Raw genomic sequence first — 24,535 nt, forward strand, 5'->3', positions numbered from 1 at the left:
TGCATACTATTACATAATATTCTGCATTTTTATCTGGGGTATGATGAATATCGGTCTACATTGAAAGTCTCCCATGTACCAATTTCTACCATTCTGACAAGACCTAGACATGTGTGAAAAAGGACTGTCCCCCATACAAAGTTTAGATAACTAGCACCTCAGGATGTTAGAGTCATAATCCTTTAAAAAAAATTCAACTACTTTGGTCTTAAAAAAAAAAAAAAGCCTGCAAGGGTCAAGAGCAAAGCCTAGTGGTAGAGTGCTTGCCTAGCATTCATGAAGCTCTGGGTTCGATTCCTCAGTATCACATACACAGAAAAGGCTGGAAGTAGTGCTGCAGCTCAAGTGGCAGAGCACTAACCTTGAGCAAAAAGTGTCCAAGGACAGTGCCCAAGTCCTGAGTTCAAACCCCAGGACTGCCCCCCCCAAAAAAGCCTGCAATATCGTAATGATGTACAGCTCACAATGCAGCAGAGTGGCCTTACAGTGCAGAATGAGGAGCACACTGTAATTTTGGAGAGGAGCATGCTATGGTTTCAAGGATCACCAGCACTACAGCATTGCATTCTGGGTGTCAGGACTGGGATAATCACATGCTTCTTTCAGTTCAGGAATAGATATACCATCAGGACAATGGATAATTCCTATCTTATACCAATCCAGGATAACTTGAAGCACTGTGGAACCGATTCCTTCAGCCATCTCATACTCTCCTTTCCCCTTGGGATGGGTAAAGTCATCTTCTCAGAAGATCCAGACATCTTACCCAACATTGTATTTAGTGCTGTGCAGTAAAAACGGATGGGTCTACAACAAATTTAGTGTTATCCACTATTAGTGTCACTCGTTCTAATGTTCTTACATTCCCAGCTCCTTCTTTTGCATTTTCATATACCAATACCCTCTCCCCAGACCTTCCAGCTGCCATCTGAACTTGACTGACTACTGTTTCTGCCACTGGTCTCCTACACTGCTCATAGAACCATGTTGGGAAGCTTTTTGATGATGAGAACTACTGTGATCTTCTTCCCATTCAACATGCTGCTGTCATGTTGGAGGAATAACATTTCTAATACAAGGAGTGAGTTAAGACTCTTCTTGTTCATGAGCTGAATCTTGTGATCTGTCACTTGACCTTGTCTGCCTCTCCATCTCTAATGTCCCCTACCAGCACTATGTAGTCTCATTTTGGGGTGGCCAGTTTGTTCTTTAGCAACATGTGAGGGAGTACCAGTTGTAATAACTGCAGGTGTTCTGTTTCCTTCTCTCTTACAGGAGTCTAGTCTGCTCAAATAAATCTGTATTCTCTCTTGGGCAGCCATGAGAGGCTCAAAGCAAGAGCCCAGTCCTGTGATGCCTCCTGCTGCCTGCAACACAAGTGGATCCTTCTCCAGCTACAGGAGGCAGTTACTTTGGCAGCTGTACCTACAAGAGCTGCCCCCCTGCAGGTTGCAGGCCTTCACATAATTTTTTTAACCCTGTTCAAACTAGCCAATCATGTGAGACAATGAGCCTAAGTTCTGACCAATCAGAACAAAGGGCAGTTAGAGCTAAAACATGAGTGGACTATCCACCCAATGCATTTGTTTACTTGGCTTCTTGTCAGTAGTACTCTCTTCTGCAAAAGTAAACTTCGCCTGCTGAGTTCCTTCCTGACCTTATTCCTTTGCAGCACCCCAATATCTGGAGACATTTCTGAAAAGTTGAGGCCTCCTCCCAGATCTTTCATGTCACCTGAGGGGCGCCTGGAAGCCCCTCTTAGGAGGAGATGTGTCCTGCTGCCCCATTGTGGCAGCCTTCAGGTTGGGCTAAACTCATGCTCCCTTGTGGCTGACAATGGACACAAACTTGACAGTTATTTATTTATCTATCTATCTATCTATTTATTTATTTTGGTCGGTCATGTGGCTTGAGCTCTGGGCCTGGGCACTGTCACTGAGCTCTTCAGCTCAAGGCTACCACCTTACCTCTGGAGCCACAGCACCACTTCCAGTTTCCTAGAGGTTAATTGGAGATAAGAGTCACATGGACTTTAGTGCCTGGGCTGGCTTTGAACCTCGATCCTCAGATCTCAGCCTCCTGAGTAGCTAGGATTACAAGTGTGAGCCACCACGCCCAACATTTGAGCTCAATTTTTATGTGCTTTTTACATATCCAAACTAAAATTTTTTGTGTGTGTAGTTTTGTCAATATCTTCAGAAAACATATTATATGCGTGTGCATGTAACTCTGGTTTGAGACAAGAAGAAAAGGTGGTTTAAAAACTCAAATGGCAACAGCATGGTGGCTCATGCCTATAATCCTAGCTACTCAAGAGGCTGAGATCTGAGGATCGAGGTTCAAAGCCAGCCTGGTCACAAAAGGACCCGAGACTCTTATCTCCAATTAACCTCTAGAAAATGGGAAGTGGGGCTTGGCTCAGGGTAGGGCTGTAGCCTTGAGGTGAAAAAAAAAAAACTCAAATGGCAATGAGATCTTAAAATTTTGTTATTTACAATATATTGATCTTAGCAAATGTACTGAATCATATTGCATGGGAAAAGTTTAAAATTGCTTTCTGTTGTCAGAATGCTATGGCTAAAGCCTGTAATCCTATCTACTCAGAAGGCTGAGATCTGAAGTTCATGGTTTAAAACCAGTCTGGGAGGGAAAATATGGAGCTGTTATCTCCAATTAACAATCAAAAAGCTGGAAGTGGAGGTGTGACTAAAATGGTAGAATACTAGGCTTGAGCACAAAAGCGGAAGGACAGTCCCCTGGCCTGAGTTCAAATTCAAACCCCAGGACTGGCACAAAGAAGAAGGAGAAGAAGAAGGAGAAGGAGAAGGAGAAGGAGGAGGAGAAGAAGAAGAAGGAGGAGGAGGAGGAGGAAGAGGGAGAGGAGAAGGGAGAGGGGGAGGGGGAGGGGGGAGGAGATGGAGAATCTTAAAAGTTATTTCCAAATACAAATTTTAAAAAGGGAGAAAAAATCAAATAGAAAAGATAATGGGAAGGTATGAGAACATGTTTTTTAAGTATCCATCTATCTATCTATATGTATATGTAATTAGTTAATAGGCTAATTATAATCATCCTTGACTGCCAGGGGAGGGTCAGGGGAGAAAATGGGGGAAACAGAAGGGTTTATCTAATACCTCAGATGACTGAACTCAGCCAAATACTTTTTTTTTTACAGTTGGTATGTTTTTATTGAGCCTTTTAGATTACAACATGAAGTAAGAGGAAAAAATACTCCTTAACCAATATTTTACACAGCTATGGCAAATAGTTTAGATACACCAGATTTCATTTCTCAAAAGTTGGTATCAAACAACATATGCTGGCGGGGATGTGGCCAGGAGGGATCACTACTACACTGTTGGTGGGAGTGTAAACTGGTTCAACCACTCTGGAAAGCAGTATAGCAATTCTTCACAAGACTAAACATAGAGTTCCCCTATGACCCAGCAATTCCATTCCTTGGCATTTACTCACATGTCCAGAAACAAGGACATACTAAAGCCACTAGCACAACGATGTTCACTGCAGCACTATTTACCATAGCGAATATATGGAACCAACCCAGATGCCACTCAATAGATGATTGGATCAACAAGATGTAGTATTTATTCACAATGGAATTCTATGTTGTCATCAGAAAGAATGGCATCCCCCCATTTGTAAGGAAATGGAAAGACTTGGAAAATATCATATTAAGTGAAGTAAGCCAGACCCAAAGGAACATAGGCTCAATGGTTTCCCTCATTGGTAATAATTAATAGACACCTAGGTCTCTCTTAGCAGAGGATTACAATTGCTCAAAACCTAAATACATAAGGCCATACATGATGAGGCTAAATGAAAGGATCTCCAGGATATGGAAATTTTTATCTTGTGGTTGTTGTTCTTAATGTACTATGTTATTTCTCTTCTCTATTGTTGTCCTCTGTCTCAAATTGTTGCAGTATCCAAAAACATAAGAAGGGGTATCAATGTGTGAGAACTAATGCACCTACTATCTGGCAAATATAACTGCAAACCCTCTATTAATTATAATAACAAAATGAAAAAAGTTGCTATCAAGTATAAACACATCTTAACTCCTTGAATTTTCCAGTTGACTATTCCAATCTAAATTTCAAGGCCAAGTTTTAGTTTTGCTGATCTCTTCAGATCTGAAGCACTGTTTTAATCGATGTCTACTAATTCCACTTCAAAAATGAGTTTTGTGATGGTTCCAGCCAAATTCTTAACAGGAAGGCAACTGTTAAATACTATGGACTGTAACTGCCAGGACTTGAAAGAACACTGTACCACAGCCAGACTAGACCTACATGAAATCCCCTTTGAGACAGGTAATAAAATTTTGTGGCTGGTTCTTCCTTGATGGAAACCATCTGACATGGTTGATATGGCTGACTACTTAATTGGTCAACTCTAATATTAAAAGTTGGGATTTGATCAACAACAAGGAAGAAAATACTGCCCACAAGGAGCTTATCTCTTTAATCCTGGAAAATTACCTGATGGACGATAAACTGAGTCTCTCCTCTGCTTTGCCTCTTCAGGTCATGAGACCTTTTGGCTCAAATCCCTCTCTTGAGTTTCCAGCTCTGCCTTACTGACTTGGAAATTCATGTTCTGAAAAAAACCTGGAAGGAATAAAACTTGATCCCACTTGGGAAGGATATCAAATTCTGCTCACAATCAAGACAGCTCTTCCAAGTGGAACCAAGTCAAGTCTTCCTATTAGAAGAAGAAAAGTACTGTAGTCCCACACCTCAACCCAAGAGCCTTCTGGAGGAGTCTGGAGGGGTGACCAGGGCTAGCCATTACTTAATCTCAATGCCCAGGTGATCATTTCCCTTGGCTCCAATGCCTGGACAGAACTTACAGTTGATAAGGGATTGAGGCCTCAGCTCAGCAGCTAATCCACCCTGGGAGACTGAACACTTAACAAGTCCTCATATCCAACAAGTTCTTCTGTCAATACAAACTCATCTCCTATAAGAGAGGAGACATATAAAGGCAAAAGGGAAGATCTGGGGATCACAAATCTTTGTCCATCACAAGGCAATTACTTGAAATAGTTTTAATGTTTACTAATCCTGATTCTTTTACGGCATGGCATCTTGTTAGGAGAAACTAATATGTGTTCATTTCTATCGCGCTCACATTTGACATTCCAGTCTCTTTGTCTGAGTACCACAAACGTTATTCAGGGAGATGTCATCCTTTCTGTAGGTAAGAACAAGAAGTAGAGGGAGCTGACTGTCGTCATAAGTAAAGGCAATTTGATATATTGTGATTTGTTGTATAGCAGTGACAGTGCACAAAATGGAAGTGACTCTGCAAGGTTGAACCAAACATGTTTGTGAATATAACCCTCCCCAACTCTCCACACTAGAAGGGAACACACACACACACACACACACACACACACACACACACACACACACACACACACACACAGCTGAACGCTGGTGGCTCAAGCCTATTTCCAGGTTCTCAGGAGGCTGAGATCTGAGAAGAAAAGTGTTTTGAATCAAGTCCAGGCAGGAGAGTCAGTGTGACTTATCTCCAATTAAAGCCAGAAATGGAGCTGTGGCTCAACTAGTCGTAGAATGTCAGCCTCGAGCAAAAAAGCTCAGGGATAGGGCCAAGGCTCAGAGTTCATGCCCCAACCCTGGCACAGAGGCACACAGCTCTTATGCACTGCTGAACAATGCATCTGTAAAAAGAAATTAAAGCGAGGGAATCGCTGTATACATTGAAATTCGGGATGTCAGTTACCACTGGAGGGGAAGCGGAAGCCGAGGAAGGCTCACGGGCAACATTCTCTTCAGTGCATTCGCTTCATGCATGAGCTTCCCGAGAACGAGCCACGGAAGAACTACTGGGTCTAGGGAGCGCATGCTCAACCAGCCCCGTAGGTTTGAGGTCCACCGAACGAAGATGGCACCCGTGCGTTTCCCAGGCCTTCCATCTCCGCCAAGTTACCACGCGTGACCGACGGCTGTCCCCACGACCCCGCGCAGGAAACACTGCAGGACCGTAGCTCCGAGTCCTGCTACCGCGCCGCACGCCCGCCACGCGGCCGGGCGCGGGTGGGGCAGGGGAGGGGGGTCTTGTAGGTTTATTTTGGGGGAAGCCAGAGCACCAAAATCCTAGCTTTCCTGGGGCCCCAGACAAAAGAGGAGAGAGTCACGTGGGCCCCCCGCCCACGCCCGGCGCGCCGTGACGTCACCAGCGCGCGACGGTGCCATTGATTCCCGACTGGAGCTGGGGGCGGGGCCGGCGGCGGCGGCGGCGGCGGCGGCGGCGGCGGCGGCGTCCGCGTCGGCGTCCGCGTCCACCTCGCTCCAGTGGGGCGGCGACAGGACGAAATACAGCTCGGGGTAAGAGGCTCCTTCCTTCCCCGCCGCAGCCGCCCCGGACGCGCGCCCGGCGTTAGCCTCTCTGGTCTCTGGTGTTGATGGAGGGGCAGCACCGCGGTGCCCGGCGGGGCCGCTGAGGGTGGTCGCGGGGTCGGGGCCGGGGTGGGGGGGTGAGGGGGATGCGGCTGGTGTGGGGGGGGACAGGGACAAGGCTCGGCAGCCTCGGGGAGGCGGGCGTCTGTGTGTGTGTGTGTGTGTGTGCGCGCGCGCGCCCGGGGGTGGAGACTGCGCAAGGATGCTCTGACACCTCGCCAGCTGCAGCGGAACAGCTGGGTACCAAAGGCCCTGGGCTTCTCCCCTCGCCAGCCTCCCTCCGCCCCGTCCCCGCTCCCGCCCCGCCGAGGGCCGGGCCTGGCTGGAGAGCAGGGCGTCAGGGTCTCGTCCCGGTAGGTGCCATCCTGAGCCTTCCTTCTCCCCCCCCACCCCCCCACTCCTCCCCAACACACGCGTGCACACGCGCACACACTGCAGGGGCCGGGTGCCGCATCGCGGGGCTGACGTGCGGGGCTCGGGAAGACGTCAGCGGCCTTGGTGACGAAGCCCACTGCGGGGTCACTGCGCTGCGCCTCGGTCTGGCTCTGGTGCAGAAGGCCTCGTTGCGTCACCTTCCTTTCCTTCACCCGTTTGGCTTGGTTCTTGCACCCCCCCCCCCCCCCGCTAAACGGGTAAGCTGTGTCGGAGGCGTTCCGTTGGTGGTGTTGGAGTTGGGGGGACATGGTCTTCCCCAGAGGGGTCGCTGTCATGGGGTTCTGGGTGCCCTGCCTGTGGGGAATGGAGTCTGCCGGGAGCAGAGCCGAGCCGCTGCGGGAGGACGGGTATGGAGGCCCCCACAGAGAGAGGCCGGCTTGCTAGAGAGGGAGGAGAGGATTCTACAGCAGGGTGGTTGGGGGGCAGCCGCAGATTGTAACGACGAGTTTTGAAGATCCAGAAATATCTTGTTCGTTATTTACAAACATATAGTGCCTGCTGCACGGGAGGCAGGGGAATGGAAAGAAAAAGGAGCCTAAGCTGTGGAATCAGAGCTGCCACTTCGCAGCAGTGTGACGTCGAGTGAGCTGTTTGGCCTATCTACAAAACGAAGATAATCCTATCTACCGTGTAGCGCTGTCAGAATTTTAAGTGTCTAGCAATCCTTAGGGCCCAGAACCCACTTGAACTTGCTTGGCTTCCTGAAGATTTCTCATTGGTAGGCTGGGAACCTTTTTGCTGTTGTGGACGGTTGCTATTTTGCCAAATAGGAAAAAGCAGACCTGAAGGGGGGGGGGGCATCCCCAAATCTATCATCTCCCCACTGTAGACTGCATAAAATTTTAGAACTGGAAAGGTGTTAAGACCCCAAGACCTCATTTTATTCTCATTTTTTTTGCAATGTTGGGATGTGAATTTTGGGCCTCCTCCTTGCTAGGAAGGTACTCTACTACTTGAACCATGTTCAAGCCTTTTGCTTTCTTATTCATCGCTTCTTTATTGAGCATGTTTTACATATCAACACTTTGTCAAGCACTTTATATACACTGCTTTATTCCCTCCAGCAACCGACAGTAATATCTAAGCCTCACTTTCATTTTACAGATGCAGAGGTGAGTGTTGGCCAAGCTTCAAACACTAGTTAGTAGCCAAGCTAGAACTTGAAGCCAGACCACCAGGTTAGGTAGCTGGGGTCTTGTTCTTCTAGTGACTAATGTCCTGACAAGGTGAAGATGGTGTAGTAGGGAGAGAGATGAATAAACAGAGTTTAGAGGGCCAGAATTTGCTGCAGAAGTAACTTAAACCAGGTGCTTGTGGTTCATGCCATAATCCTAGCTACTTGAGAGGCTGAGATCTGAGGGTCACAGTTCAAAGCCAGCCCATGCAGGAAAGTCCATAAGACCCTGAATCTCCAGTAACTAGCAAAATCCAGAAGTGGAGTTATGGCTCAAGTAGTAGAATGACAGCTTTGAGCAGAAAAGCTAAGGGATAGTGCCTAGACCTTGAGATCTGGCACACACAAAAAAGTAAGATCTTATTGTTCCAATGATACATTGTATTTTATATTACATTTTACTCAGCATGGGCCACATATGAATCAAGATTTGGCCTTTTTTCACCAAGAAAAAGAGACTCATAAACATGGGCACACAATGCTGGAATTGTGGGCACCAAGTAGGTATTTGGTAATGCTTATGGAAAGAAGAAAGAAAAAATACTTAAGACATTCCTGTTCCTGCCAGAAGGAGACCCAGTGCTTATTCCACAAAGCCTTCTTAAGCTAGCTATTTTTATATACTCACAGTTACATGGACATCTTTATGATTTATGGATTAAAGATCTGAAGTTCCCTTTCAGACCAAGATTGGAATTATTATCTGTGACCAATTGATTAGAGTTTTAACCAACGTGAACAACAGTATTTGAGCTTTTGGGTTTTTCTAGTGATCTCTCAAGATGCAGCAATTTGCTTTGCTACAACATCTGTTGGGTTTGGTGCAGCTGCTTGAGTTGTTTCCTAGAGAGCACCAGCTGATTTGTTTGGCATCATCAACAAAGAGGTTAAAATATTAAGTTTCTCGCAATGACTGTTGGGGAATGATGTATGTGTTAATGTGAGAATAGTAACAGTGGTGGTGTCACTCAGCTAGTCAGTGTCACCTCTCTTAACAAGTGACTGAGGGCTATGTAGTGGACTGTTAGGACTAAACAATTCATCCATTATGAACTGTGAATTATACACATACCTTTGGTTTCTTTGTCCATGGAACTGAGGTTCATCTCTATACTCCTGCAGTAGTGACCTTGAAATCACCATACTCATCAGACTCAATGGGCCAGGATCTGTTTCCCCTTTCTTTCTACAACCATCTTTGCCAACCACATATGAGTAACTCTTTCTCAGAAAGAAGATCTATTAATCTATTAATCTATTTACAAATGGCAGAAAGCCATTATGAGCAAAAGAGGTTCCCCTTTTGATCATTTAACTACAAAGTTAAGTCTGAATTTCAGGCATGCTTGGATCCTGGGTTTGAGATTGTGACATAAAGGGCTCTCTTGGCCTTGATTTTCTCTAGACTTAATTCATTGATTTTTCTATATCCGTGTGTGTATGTGTGATACTGGAACTGGGGCTTGAGTTCAGAACCTGGGCATTGTCCCTTAGCTTTTTCACTCAATGTAGCTCTTTACCTCTTCTTTTTTTTTTTCTTTTTTTTTTTTTTGCCAGTCCTGGGCTTGAGCTCAGGGCCTGAACACTGTCCTTGGACTTTCTCAAGCTAGAGCTCTACTACCTGAGCCTCAGCACCACGTCCAGCTTTTTTCTATATATGTGGTATTGAGGAATCGAACCCTGGTGTTCGTGTACACTAGGCAAGCACTCTACCACTAGTCCAAACTCCTGGCCCAGCTCTTTACCTCTTGAACCACAGCTCTGCTTCTGGCTTTTTTTGGGTGGTTAATTGGAGATTAGAATCTCACAGAGTTTCTTGCCTGGGCTGGCTTCAAGCCTTGATCCTCAGACTTGAGTAGCTAGGATTCCAAACATAAACCACTAGTGCCCAGCTTTTTTTTTTTTTTTTTTTTGGCCAGTCTTGGGCTTGAGCCCAGGGCCTGAGCACTGTCCTTGGACTTTCTCAAGGCTAGAGCTCTACCACTTGAGCCTCAGCACCACTTCTGGCTTTTTATTCTATGTATGTGGTACCAAGGAATTGAACCCAGGCCTTTGTGCATGCTAGGCAAGCACTCTACCACTAGGCCAAACTCCCAGCCCATGCCCAGCTTTAAAATAATAATAATAATAATAATAATAATATATTCTATATATTCTATATTCTATAGAATATATAGAATACTATATAAGATATAATCTATATATTATATAATGTTATATAATCTATTATGTACATTATATATGGTGTTTATTATATAGTATTATATAATTTATTATATAATTGTTGCTGTATATTATATGTATATACATACTTCAAAATGGAGTATTGGAAACTCCAAGTCTGTTGCCTTATAGCTTTCTTCTAGCATTGTAAACTAATCACTGTGAACAATAAGATAGGGATTCCATAGTTAACAAGTTTCCTTTACTAAACCTACTCCTGAAGTGAATACTGCCCCTCTGTAACCATGTGGGATGGCACATGGAGCAGCAGGTTACTATAGCAGATGCTTGTGCATATGTGTGTGTGTGTGTGTGTGTGTGTGTGTGTGTGTTTTCCTCTCTGTAACCATTCTAGAAGCTTCTAAGTGCATAGAGTCCACTTGGTCTGGTTTGCCCATCAGTTGTCATGCATTCTGCATCTCTTCCACATAGATGTGTCTGTTTGAGCTCTCCTTTCCCACTGTTTTTTCTGGCTGATCCTTTTGGATTTGAGTCATATTTCTTCTCCCCAAAGCCTTCCTTGACTCTCTGAGCACCTGAGCACAACCCTCCTGTAGACTTAGTGGTTTGATAATGGAGTGTTTACTGATTGGTTCTTTATTAGACAGAGCCCCAGAAGATAGGATGCTCATTGCTTGGCACTCCATTCTCCTCATCCTGAGCTAGCATTTCTCTTCATAAGGCTTATAGTTAGTTAACTGGCACTGGAGATTTATGTGCCTACTGCTGTCTCTCTTCATTAAAGCATAAGCTTCAGAGCAATAGGGAAAGGAATTTTGCCTTGCTTGCTATTTCTGGAGCCTGAGACAGTCCATGCTTGGCACATAGCAGGTGCTTGGTAAATATTTACTATAAATGAATGAAAATCTGACCACAGGAAGGAAATGCTGGCTTTCTGTTGATGAAGAAGATTCCAATGTGCATAATCAATGAAGTATCACCATAAAGGTTACAGATCATCTCAGAATGCAGAACTTCTTTGTCATTCAGAGGTCAGGACAAGGACAAACCAGCTGGCAGTTCCACAATTTTCATTTACTCCCCTCCAGTTTTTTGAACTTGTTATTTTAAGTTTTATTCTCATCATATTGTCTGGGCTGGCTGGGAACTCCTGGGCTCCAGTGATCTTCCTGCCTGCATTTTCAATGTGCCAGTCACTGTTCTAAGCCCTTATAAATAACAAGTCATTCTGGGACTGGGGCTTAGGGATCAAGGTTTGTGACCTCTAAAATATGTTTTCTTTTTTAAATTTTCAAATACTTAATACAGGAGAGGAAGGGAGAGAGGGAGGAAGGGAGGAAGGGAGAGAGAGAGAGAGAGAGAGAGAGAGAGAGAGAGAGAGAGAGAGAGAGAGAGAGAGAGAGAGAGAGATCGATCTAGAGAGAGATCTAGAGTAGAAAAATTATAAAAACAGCCAGGTGCTGGTGGCTCACACCTGTAATCCTAGCTAGTCAGGAGGCTGAGATCTGAGGATTGCAGTTCAAAGGTAGCCTGGGCATGAAAGTTTGTGAGACCTTTATCTCCAATTAAGTGGCCAGAAAACTGGAAGTGGAACTGTGGCTCAAGTGGTAGAGTGCTAGCTTTGAGCTGAAGAGCACAGGGACAAAACCCAGGCCTGGAGTTCAAGCCCCGTGAGTGATTAAAAAAAAAAGAAAGAAAGAAAAATGATAAGAAACAGATTTGAAGTATAGTTCAATGGCAGAGGACCTGCTTAGCAGCACGAGGCCCTGGTTTTGAACCCCAGGTCCAGGAAAGAAGCAAGACAGAGAGGGAATAAAGGAGGGAGGGAGAAAATTGTAAAGCAAATGAGACTTCTTCATCCAGTCCATCTCATCTAGAAGCAGAGCTACCAACAGCAGCCTGACCTCTCAAGTTTTGCATACGTGGCTACTCAGTATGTTGTCCTGCATCTTCAAAATGTTTTGTTTTCACCTAAACAGAGCCATGCTGTGCATGCCAGTCCACACCTGGAAATTTCCAAGCCAACATCAGGAAGCTTTCATGCGCCCACTGGTGTTCCTTGCCTAGGATGTGTGCCAGCAAGGGACAAGTGGCCCTTACCCATAGGGACTGCTCAAGCATCTAACTTCAGCCCAAATCCACATCCTTCAGCTTCTCCATCTTCCTGGTTTGTGTTCCATCTTAACTTGAAGGAGCCCTATCCAAACCACATATCACCAACAAAAGGGAAAAAAAATACCTTTTTTTAAAAAAAAATGGCAAAAGGTTTTATGCAAACAAATTCTTGTGGACAAAGGATTATTTAACCCACATTTACTCCAAATCTCCAAGCCACATTCCAGCTCGGCCACAATTTTCCCTTGGAGTGCTAAGTCCTGATTTGTTTCCTAAGAAGTGAATATGGGAGCCCAGAGCTGATGGCTCACACCTATAATCCTCAGGCTCCTCAGGAGACTGAAATCTGAAGATCATGGTTCAAAGCCATTCTGGGCATGAAAGTCTCTGAGACTCAGCTCTCCTAAACTACCACCAGAAGTGGTGCTGTGGCTCAAGTAGTAGAGCACTAGCTTTGAACAAAAGAAACCTCAGGGACAGCACCCAGGTCCTAAGTTTAAGCCCCAGAACTCCCTCTGCTCTCCCCCCGCCCCTTGCCACAAAGTTGAATATAGATCTTATATTCCTTAAACTTCTTGGAATGTTTAGGACTATAATACAAAGGACATAATGAGGTATTTGGGGCCCCAAGCACAAACATGAAATTTCATTTATACACATAGTGTGATTGTAGTCTATACAGTGTTTTTAAGTAATTTTGTGCATGAAACAAAGTTCTGTGGTATGGAGTCTTCTACTTGTGGAATCATGTCAGAACTTAAAAAATTTTAGATTTTGGAATGTTTTGGGCCTCAAATAATCAGATGATAGGTGTCCAGCCTAGGTAGTTTCTACCACTATTAGCAAGCCTGAGCCTCAGTGTAAAGTACCCAGAGTAAAGTATTTTAACTGAAATAAAGAAAATATAAATTGAAGATGGTATTTCATTTTAATTTGCATTTTATTGTGATTAGGTGAATTTTTATGTATCCTATTAACCACATGTTTTCCATTTTCAAATTAGTTAATATCTATTCATTTACTGTATTTAAGTGATTCTTAATAAATCGTAAATATTCTGAAACAAGAGTATATGCTTATTGTAAAAAATGTTATTTGCTGTGAATGTTTTTGCAGTTCAGTGTTTGGTGTCCAACTTGTGCTTCATTATTAAGCATTCAAAACCTTTCTGTGAACTGGGAGTGTAGCTCAGTGGTAGAGAGCTAGCTTAGCATGGGCAATGCCCTGGGTTCAATCCTCAGCACCATAAAAAGGAACAAACAAAACTGACTTTTATTTTTCTGTAGGCAAATTTGATCCCTTTGTAAATTTAAAAATGTTTTCTCATTATTCTGTATTCTAATTTTTATGCATAACTTTGAAAAGTCAATATTCATCAGGTATTGATGGCTCATACCTGTATTCCTAGCTACACAGGAGACTGAGATCTGAGGATCAAGGTTCAAAGACAGCCATAGCAGGAAAGTCCATGAGACTCTGATCTTTAGTTAACCACTTGAAAACTGGAAGTGGAGCTATGACTCCAAGTGATAAAGCACTAGCCTTGAACAAAAGAGTTCAGGGACAGTTCCCAGGCCCTGACTTCAAGCCCCTTGACCAACAAAGATAGATAGAGCAAGCCAATATTCCGTTTTCAGATTTTAGCAGGATATTTGATGAAAATATTATGCAATGTTTTAAATAAAATCAGTTTAATTTGCTAAAGGTCTTATTTTCTTTCCTTTTTTTTTTTTTTTCTTCTTTTTTCTTGCCAGTCCTGGGGCTTTTTCTTCAAGGTGCTAGCATTCTGCCACTTGAGCCACAGGACCACTTCCGGCTTTTCTATGTATGTGGTACCGAGGAATCAAACCTGGGTCTTCATGCTAGGCAAGCACTTTACCACTAGGTCACACTTCTGGCCCTGACATACATTTTTCCTTTTTAAGTAACTTTCCAAAATATCAATCAGAGATTCAAACATAGATGGTCCCCAACTTACAGTGGTTCAACTCATGATTTTTCAATTTTATGATGGTGTAAACAATATATCCACTGAGTAGAAGCCAAACTTTGACTTTTCTTCAGCTAGTGGTTGACCATTCTGCACCCAGTCAGATGCAGGCAAGCAGGGTTAGCATCCAGTCTCAGCTCCAGCCCAGCTTAGCCATACTCCATGGTTGCTGTTCTAAAGCTGTTGTGTTTGGAAGGTCAGGTGTGTTAAGCTTGTTGTCTCATTTTATTATTTTCCATTGGTGATGGGTTGACTGAGATATAACTATCACGTAGCAAGAGGCATCACCTGTTTCTCATAACTTCATTGTTTTTAGCATTTCCCTAAATTGCTGCAGGAAATAATACTTATCTGTGATGTTTGAAGAAGTACCACCAGGCCTGACTCATATATTTCTCTTACATCCAGCCCCCTTCCTTGACTGATTTTGCTTCTAAAAGTGTTTCAGTTTATACTTTTGGATTATCCAGAGTTACGATATGGTCTGCAAATAATCTGATTTTCTTACCTTGTCAATTTATTTTATTTCTGTTTTGAAAGATGATGGATTATTTGTGTGTAGAAATATATTTAACATATATGTTAGATAGTGTCTGTTTCTAAAACCATTGAACATGAGAACATGCTATCAATTTAAAAAGATGGGAGGCACTTAGTTAAATGTACATTTATATTACAATTCATATTCCAATATTGAAAATGATAGGATGGAGAAAAGCAGTACATTCTAGAATTAAGGTCATAGAGACCTTCCTTATTTCTCATTTTAGTGATCATGCTCGAGCATGCCACTGTTGGATGTGGATTTACGTAAGACCATTCTTGTTGTATTCAAGTGTTAACCCTCACACATAGCACATTCCCACAACCTCTGGATTTCCTAAACAAGGAGACTATTCCAGATGAGCAGCTCTGAGGAGAGGCAGCTTCATATTGGTTTTAAACAGCTTGAGAGTGAAAGGTTAATAGAACAGTTGTTCTCTTGCAAGTGGAACCCCTCTTCTGCCTATAATTTCTGCCTCCCTTGGACATTATCTATGAAAAAGGAAGTACAGTGTCCAAGACTGCTAATGGGAGGGGGTTTTCCTGCCCAGCAGTAGTCTGAAGGGGTGGAGATGAGATGAGTCACAGACAGTCTCTGGTGTCATTTGGTAGCTACTGTGATCTGGGTTAGGCATTGTTTAAGCATCAAGGAGGTTTCTAGCAAGTGGTCCCTCACTGTGTGTCAGCCAGTATTATAGGGCCCCATAATTGGCTTTGATGGGTCAAATTCATTGCTCTGTGGCTTAATTTGAATGACTCCCCATTGGGAAATTCACCCTTCTCTTGGGATCACTCCTGTCTACTCACTACTCAGAGAGAAGGAGAGTTAGTAATGGACTTCTGGAGACTGAGTTGAGATAGTGATAGAAAGACAAACACTGGCCTGAGAGTCTGGCAGCTAAGAACTGCCTTTCAAGGAGAGATGTTCATGTTTGACTTTCTAATGAATGCTTTTGAGCCTCTGCTATGTTATGTGTGACATGTCAGTGACTCCCTAAAGGGTGGGGAGGTGAGGGGGATATTAGAGTAACTCTGACCTCATGGAACTGATGATAAGTGAGATTGACATTAATTTTTTTTGTCAGTCCTGGGCTTGAACTCAGGGCCTGAGCACTGTCCTTGGGCTTTCTCAAGGTTAGAGCTCTACCACTTGAGCCACAGTATCACCTCCAACTTTTTTCTATGTGTGTGGTGCCGAGGAATCGAACCCAGGTCTTCGTGCATGCTAGGCAAGCACTCTACCACTAGCCCAAACTCCCAGCCGACATTAATTTTTTTAAGCCACAAAGAAATGTAGAATTGGGACTGGGAATATGGCTTAGTGGTAGAGTGTTTGCTAGCATGCATGAAGCTCTGGCTTCCATTCCTCAATACCACATAAACAGAAAAGGCCAGAAATGGTACTGAGCTGAAATGGTGGAGTGCTAGCCTTGAGCAAAAGAAGCTCAGAGACAGTGTCCAGGCCTTGAGTTCAAGCCCCAGGACTGGTAAAAAAGAAGGAGGAGGAAGAGAAAGAGGAGAAGGAGGAAGAGAGAAGGAAGAGGAGGAGGAGGAAGAGAAGGAAGAGGAGGAGGAAAGGAGTTGAAGGAGGGAGGGAGGGAGGGAGGGAAGGAAGGAAGGAAGGAAGGAAGGAAGGAAGGAAGGAAGGAAGGAAGGAAGGAAGGAAAGGAAAGGAAAGATTACAAATGTAAGCCACTGGAAGGGAGAAGCTTGCTGTGCACATGGGGTGGGAAGTTCAGTGCTTGGTGAGCAAGTATTGACCTCACTGAGGCCTGAAGGACAGCTCCCAGTGTAGGTGAATAGGGGACAAAAGGTCCAGAGGGAGGTAAGACATGGGGTGGAGCAGTAACCTGGACAAAGAGAAGTGGGCTGGAAGTGAGCTGCCAGAGTCTGGAGGCGAGAGGAGAGAGGTCTCAGAGCCACCACAGAATGAAAGATGTCTACCTTCATAGCATTGGGAAGCCACTGAGTAATTTTTTGTCAATAACATAAATATTTGATAGCATTAAAGCATGTCTGCAGCACAAGTGTAAGTCATTGAGAAACAACACTGAAAGAAATACACGTGACCCCAATGTGCTTCCCCAAGCATAGCTGACTGTGCTGCTCTAGCTCCCCCTCCTCTCTTGGATGCCGTCCCTCTGTCTCCCCTCTCTTCTCTCAATGGCTGGCCTATCCTTTTCTTGGATTGCATGATATGTGCAGATCTTAATCTCCAGAGATCATTGCCACTGGAAGTCTGCACAGGAAGGAAGCCAGAGTGTACGCCGGGTGTTGTTATCACACAAAATAGTCACACAAAAGTTGGCCTGCATCTTTATTTCATGGAATTTTTTTCTATTGAAATTCATTTTTTTTCACACAGAGATTTATTTTCATCAGTTTTGAGCCAGGGTCTCATTGTATTGCCCAGCCTAGCTTCAAACCTCTGGACTCAAGTGATTTCTCCTGGCCAGTACTGAAATCATTCTACCCTGGCTTCCTCTTCCCTGACATGGAGATTTTATGAGCTTGTTAATATCAAAAGAAAGGCCATTAAAGACTATTTTGTAGTTGGGTACTGGTAGCTCATACCTGTAATCTTAGCTACTGAGGAGACTGAGATCTGAGGATTGTGGTTCAGAGCCAGCCTGGGCAGGAAAAGTCCATGAGACCTTTAAAGGATCCAATTATTCACTAAAAAAGCTGGAAATGGAACTGTGGCTCAAGTGGTAGAGTGCTGACTTCTAGCCAACGATCAGTGCTCAGGCCCTGACTTTAAGCCCTAGGACACATATTCTCCCTCCTTTCCTGCCTCCCTCCCTCCCCCCCCATCCCTTACCCCAGTCCCCCCCCCCTCTCTCCCTCTCTCTCTCTCTCTCTCTCTCTCTCTCTCTCTCTCTCTCTCTCTCTCTCTCTCTCTCTCTCTCTCTCTCATCTCTCTCTCTTTTTTGCCAGTCCTGGGCTTGAGCTCAGGGCCTGAGCCCTGTCCTTGGACTTTCTCAAGGCTAGAGCTCTACCACTTGAGCCTCAGCACCACATCAGCTTTTTCTGTGTATGTGGTACCGAGGAATCAAACCCAGGTCTTCGTGCATGCTAGGCAAGCACTCTACCACTAGGCCAAACTTCCCGCCCCCCTCTCTCTCTCACACACATACACACACACACACACACACACACACACACACACACGAGTCCAAAATGGCAAAGCCTTGCAAAAGGCTTGGAAAGAAAACTGTAGACACCTAAAAATAGTTGTTGGTTCCCAGAAAGTCACTCTACAGAAAGGTCTGTAATCACTCCTCTCACCCCTCACCCTCCCAGCTTCCTCCTCAGTCTCAGCTCCGAGTCAGCAGAGTCGGCAGCACACATTTCCTCTAAGTCCTATTATGAAATTGGAATAAAAACTAGTCAATTAAAACCAAGAAGAGAAAAGAAAATTCAGCATACTGGTTGTTTCATAAATTGGTTTTTCAGTGAATTGGCCATTTGGCAAATTGGCTGTCAGCAAATCATCTGTCAATGAAATCTGCCTGCCACTCCAGGGAGCTCTGCAGAGCCCTGGGCCCACCGTCAGACACACCCAGGATGGACTGCACTTGTCTCTTCTTCCTCAAGCTGGAGATGGGGACATTGCTTTGCAGAAGCTGGGACTGAGCTTCACCACTCCCAGGCTGAGACCTGGGGAAGAAGAGGAAGAAAAAGCAAGAATGGATGAGCAGTCTTCCCTTTGAGTACCAGCTCAGTGGAGCCCAAATGTGGACCACTATCTGAGCCAGAGCCACCCCCATCGGCAGTCAGATGGTGCACATAGAACCAAGCTAGCATAGGAGACAAATAGTCTGAATGTCAAGATTTAATGCATAAACCCACAGGTGTGTGAGGGATACTTTGTAGGATGTTATACATTCATATGCAATATTCTTCACACAACCCCTCACCTTTACTTTTACGTTACTTTGGCATCATTAGTAATCTTAAAATTTCTATCATATCAGGGTTTTTGATTGTTATTTTCGGTAGTGCTAGGAAATCACACCCAGAGTTTGTGCATGCTAGACAAATACTCTATTACTGAGCTACACCTCCATCACTCTAATAGTTTCACTTTATTATATTATAGTGCCCACTAACCATGTACCTACAAAGACACGTGCAGATAACTGATAAATACCATCTTCTTTCGTTTGCATCTTCTTTCTTGGCCCCTTTTGGAGACCTTTGTTTCTGTGGGAGAGGTCCTAGAGGTACTTATTGCTTTCTTATAACCTCAAAAGCCTCTTCTGGTCATTAACAGCCATAGAATATGCACCAACACTGGGACTAGTGCAGAACACTATTTGCTGGGCCAGCTCATTAGTCTGTCTCTTCAAAGCCTCATAGATTATCAAAACAAGTAGGGTAACTGTGGAAAGGTCCTGTGGAATTTGAACATTAATGGTACCGGTGTAGTAGCTGTTGTAAGTAGAAAAGTAAAGCCCCAATAAGAATCAAAGGAAACAATAAAGGATGCTACCAATGGTAAGAATTGTTTACTGCATGTTTCTAAGAGCTAGGATACAGGGTCTATGTCTATGTCCTCTTCTAAAATAATGCCCTGAGCTGAGTGCTGATGGCTCATGCCTATAATTCTAACTACTTGGGAGGCTGTGATCTGAGGATTATAGTTTAAAGCCAGCCTAGGCAGAAAAGTCTATGAGTCTCTTAGCTGCACCAAAAAACACCACAACCTGGAAGTGGAGTTGTGGTACAAGTGGCAGAGCACTAGCCTTGAGCAAAATCGCTCAAGGTCAGCACCCAGGCCCTGAGTTCAAGCTCCAAAATAGGCACCAAATTAATTAATTAATGCCAGGGCACTTTAACTCCTGACCTTATTATCTCTATGATAACATGTTGCCAGTCATTTAAGAAGTATACAGGCAGTCCTTTCTCTTGAGCCAACTTGAAAAGTTCACAGACATCCACTTTGCTGCAGGGAGATAAAAGATCCAGCGGAAATATTAGACCATATGTGTGCTAATGTCTAGCCATAGAAAATTGCAGACTTCATAACTTGTTGTAAATATGTGTCCATACATGAAGTAAGGTTAAACAGAATCCACAAAGTTCAAGTCCCACGACTGACCCACTGACCACCACCAACAACAACAACCAAAAAAACAGAATCTATAACAAACCTAGTTAGTCATGGAGCCAGACTAACAGTTATTTATAGCTAAAAAGCACTGAGAGTAGGCATTGGAAGCTAACAGCAGCCCAGGAGCCCTGATGATAGTAGCCCTGATGGTAACTTGTCCTTTCCCACAAGGAGAAGCCCAGCCCCCAGAGGGCATGGATGGAGCTGGAACCTGCCAGTGCTGTGAGGGAGCCAGACTGCTGGCCATGCTGAGCAAAGGGTCTCAGAAAATTCTCCTAATTTTAGACATGAGTCTTAAACATTTAGGTGGTATATACTCAAGGTCAAATCACAGCTGACCAGTGATAGTCCCATCCCCTGCAGTTATTTGTTACAGAAAGAACATTTGTCTTGGGAGAGGAACAGTCACTTGTGTGTGTCTGGTGGTTTGGAGTGTGTGTGTGTGTGATGTCCTGGAGTTTGAACTCATGGCTTTGGGCTTAGGTGCTGTCCCTGAGCTTTTGTGCTGAGGTTAGCACGACCCCTTGAAAGCTCCATTTTGGGCTTCTTGGTAGGTAACTGGATATGAATAAGAGGAGAGAGGGGGGGAGGAAAAGAAAAGAAAGAGAGAAAGGGAGAGAGAATGGAAGAAAGAAAAAATGAAAGAAAGAAAGAAAGAGTAACTTACTTGTGGTTAATTTTTCAAAGCTTCTTCCAGTTCAAGTCCAAATAATAGAACTGCACAAAATTTTTGGTTACTTGTCTACCACACCTACTGAGCAGGTGTGAGTGTGTGGTGGTGGGAATGGCAGGTTTATGAATCAGTCTTCAAGTACCTGAGCTGCTAAGATTAAATGACAATGGCAGTTGTTCTCCTTTTATGACCTGACACTGTTTAGGAGAGACATTTCTCCTTTCTGCTTTGGTGCCCCGTCCTATGTTGAAAATCTTTCAGACTTGTTTACCCTGAAGGCAATAAAGCAGAGGTAAGATGTATATAACTCACCTACCTTACTGAAACGGGAAAATGGGCTACAATTGCTGCAAGAAGAGTCTTTTAATCTTTTAAAATGGTAAAATGCAGGTCTTTGTGTAATTTTATGTGAAAAAATGTAAGGATACAACCAAGTGAATGACTGAAAAGCCACTACCCAAGTAAGAACTAGAACACCAGCACCCAGAATATCCTTCCTAGGCAGTGCTCCCTCCACCCTCCCTAGAGAGTGCCCTTAAAGGCCTCCTGTCTTCCATGCAGTGTATGTTACAATTTATTTGTGCCTGGTTTGGGACATCAGTGGAACCATGACAGTATGCATATGGCTTCCCTTCAGCATATTAAGTAGGCACCTTCTTGCCTGTGGTTGCAGTTCTTTTTGTTGTTGTAGTTACTGGATAATATTCCAATATAAACCATTCATTTACTTCATTTTTTACACACATTTGAGTTATGGTGAGCATCTGAGAGATTGCTATAGACCATGCACTGTGGGTTTCTTGTGTGTGTGGCTTGCCCTCGGTGTAAAAAGACAGAACTGTAGCATGTGCATATTCTCCTCTCTCCAAGGTAATGACACGCTGAATTCCTGCAGTGACTGTGGGGCCTAGTGTGACCAGCCTAGGTGCCTGCGTAGTGGCTGGGCTGGACTGACCACCTTTTCAAATGGTTCTTCATATTTTAAATGCCCTCCTGTGAAGAGCTGTTTGTCCATTCTTTTTCCAGCTCACCGGCCCTCCGCTCAGCCTCTCCGGCGGGGGAGGCGGGCGGGCGCACTTGGCAGCTCTAAAAGCAGGTGCAGAAGCCCGCGGGGCGTAGTGATTAGTGATCACTGGTCGCCCACCCCTGCCCGGGCAGGGAAGCGGTAGACGGAGGGTCCATTTGTGCCGCATCCTCAGGGCTTACCACCGTATCTGGTGCATATTGAGTGGTGTGTCGAGTTCTGCCACCGATGGAGGGATTTTTCAGAGTGAGAAGGCCATGGGGTGGGGAATCCTCCGGGAGTGGGGCAAGCCCCGGGAGAACAGGAGGTGTGAACGCCGGCGCCGGGAAGGGCGGGCGCCCTGGATGGCTTCCCCGGGTTCCACGCGAGGGCTCTGCCCGGGACGGGCCTGGATGTGGCTGTCACCTGGATGGCTTTACTTCCTCGTGCTGGAAGGGGACGCGGCGGGGAGATGGGGGCGCGGTGGGGGTGCCGGGCGGGGCAGCGGGGACAGGGACAGGGGCGGGGACAGGACCGGGATGGACGGGGCGGGCGAGCCCGGGAGGGTGCGCTGGGAGGCCGCCGCGCGCCCAGGCCCCTCCCCTTGGCCACACTTTCATTCTCCCGAGAAACGAAAGCGAAATTGAGCCGGGGCCATCTTGCGGGGAGGGCGCGCGGGCCGGCACGGGCGATGCCCCCGGCAGCCATGGACCCGAGGCAGGTAAGACCAGCCCAGCCCCCGGCCGCGGGGGCGCGGGGGGGGGGGTCTCCAGGCTGCGGCCGTCACCTCGCTGCTGTCAGTGCCCTCCTTGCTCCAGCCTCACCAGCACTTGGGAAATTAAACACAGCCCGCAGTAACTTCTAGGGGGAAAACTGAGATCACTTTACTCATTATAGCCAAAACCCGGAAAACACAGATGGCTTTCGACAGGTCAGCCCACCCGGGCCGCCCGCCCGCCCCTGCAGGCTGCGTCCGTCCTGTCAGGGCGGAGGGCGGAGGGGGCGGCAGGCAGGCACGAGCCATCTGGGGGGGCAGCCGAACTGCTCAGTATCTTGGTTCTGGTCTTGGTTGTTAAAAGTCAGAGCTGGGGCCCGGAGCGCACCCTGGTGGTAGAGTGCTCGCCTAGCGTGCATGAAGCCCTGGGTTCGATTCCGCAGTGCCACGGTGCCACGCACTCAGAAGAAGACAGACGTGGTGCTATGGCTCAAATGGGAGAGCGCTAGCCTTGAGCCAGAAAATGCCCTGTGCGACTCAGGAGGCTGCAACCTGAGGGTCGCAGTTCAAAGCCAGCCCTGTCAGGAAAGCCTGTGAGACTCCCCCCCCTCCCCCCCCGCCCCCCAGTCCTGGGCTTGAACTCAGGGCCTGAGCACTGTCCTTGGGCTTTCCTCAAGGCTAGCTATCTGCTACTTGAGCCACAGCACCACTTCCGGCTTTTTCTACATATGTGGTACTAAAGAATCAAACTCAGGTCTTCCTGCATGCTAGGCAAGCAAGCTACCAGTAGGCCAAACTCCCGGCCCAAGCCTGAGGCTCTCATCTCCAGTAACCAAGCCGAGGGTGGCGCTGTGGCTCAGATGGTAGAATGGTAACCTTGAGCACAGAGAGGCTCGGGACAGCGCCCACGCCCAGAGTTCAAGGCCCAAGATGGGCCAAAAAAGGGGAGTGGGGTGGTAAGTCTTAACTATAGGCACAGTGCCTCAATTTTTCAAGAGTTGTTAGCTAATTAATTACTTGAAAGTTACTAATGTATGTGTGTATCTATGTATATTTTAAAGTCCTGATTCAAAATGAAGGAAATTCATGTCATTACGAGGCTCACCACACGGAGTGACTTATCTCTTGATCCTGGACAAGAGGGCAGATTGAAGTGATACTGGGTGTTTGATGAGTTGGTACAAAGACAGTTATGCCAGTTACTGGATGTGAAGTGGGAGAGAAGTGGCCTTGAGTGACATCCCGGAGGAAAGCCACCATGGGCCCAGTGGGTTTGTGTGTAGAGTGAGTGTGTGGGGGTGCCTCCAGGGACTTCAGGAGTGAAAAGAAGATAAGTCTAATAAACTCCTTTTCCCTCCAGTCTTACCTCCCTAAAATAACCACTAAGAAATTCTTTTCACTTTGTTCCTCTGTGTTCATTCTGGCATGCATACTCATTGAATAAGGGCTTCTCCTTCTTTTGTTTACACAAGAAGAAATGATATGCAAGCTCTCTCTCTGCAACCTGCACCTTTCCTTGTTTAACATATCCCTAAACCTTCTCTAAAACTGAATAGAGCTATTGTAGATTGTTGCAACTGTGTGAATTCTGTTCTATACCACTAGTATAGGATACTTTAGTTAGCTCTTTTATATTTGCCAGATTTTGGGGTGAGAGGAGCAGTTTAAATCTAAAAGGCCTTAATTTAGCTAGAAACTTTAGTTACTTTGAAACAAAGTTACTTTTCTCAAGGTCAAGGAAAGAGCCCATGGGAAGAACCCTGAAGTCCCAGTATTTAGCTCTGTGAGCATTTATTTGCAATCCAGAAAAGAACACTAGAAAAGACTCAATCTCCAATTAGCCACCAGAAATGGTATGGCTGGAAGTATAGCTCAAGTGAGAGTGCCAGCCATGAACAAGCAAACAGAGAGCACAGAGCCTTGAGTTCAAGTCCCAATACCAGGAGGGGAAAAGTAAATAATATAATTAGTTCTGAATGGGAGGAATTCAAGAGGAGAAATCGCCGATGACTGGGAGAAGCGAGCCCTTAAAGATGTTGGCATTCAAAAGGACTTACCCGGAAGGGGTTAGAGCTGGGATAAATGGTATATGAAAGAGCAGCTGCCATGTAGGATTAGCATGTTCGAAGGTAGAATGG

At 45.3% G+C, this 24,535-nt stretch overlaps 1 protein-coding gene across 5 annotated transcripts in view; it reads left to right on the forward strand.

Annotated features, from left to right (window-relative positions):
* The first annotated feature begins 6,297 nt into the window (after positions 1-6,297).
* Adar (adenosine deaminase RNA specific) overlaps positions 6,298-24,535 on the forward strand; it is a 48,827-nt gene continuing 30,589 nt past the window's right edge. For 3 of the 5 annotated variants that reach the window (XM_090340876.1, XM_090340877.1, XM_090340878.1), the window contains exon 1: positions 22,245-22,403. In XM_090340876.1, the coding sequence (XP_090197002.1) occupies positions 22,374-22,403 (30 nt within the window). In that variant the 5' untranslated portion in view covers positions 22,245-22,373. Of the gene's footprint in view, positions 6,378-22,238; positions 22,404-24,535 lie in introns of those variants that run through there. The other 2 variants (XM_090340879.1, XM_090340880.1) reach the window with 2 other exon arrangements.

Source organism: Megascapheus bottae, chromosome 10, assembly GCF_031878675.1.
Source record: "Megascapheus bottae isolate mThoBot1 chromosome 10, mThoBot2.hap1, whole genome shotgun sequence".
In the NCBI taxonomy this organism is placed as follows: domain Eukaryota; kingdom Metazoa; phylum Chordata; class Mammalia; order Rodentia; family Geomyidae; genus Megascapheus; species Megascapheus bottae.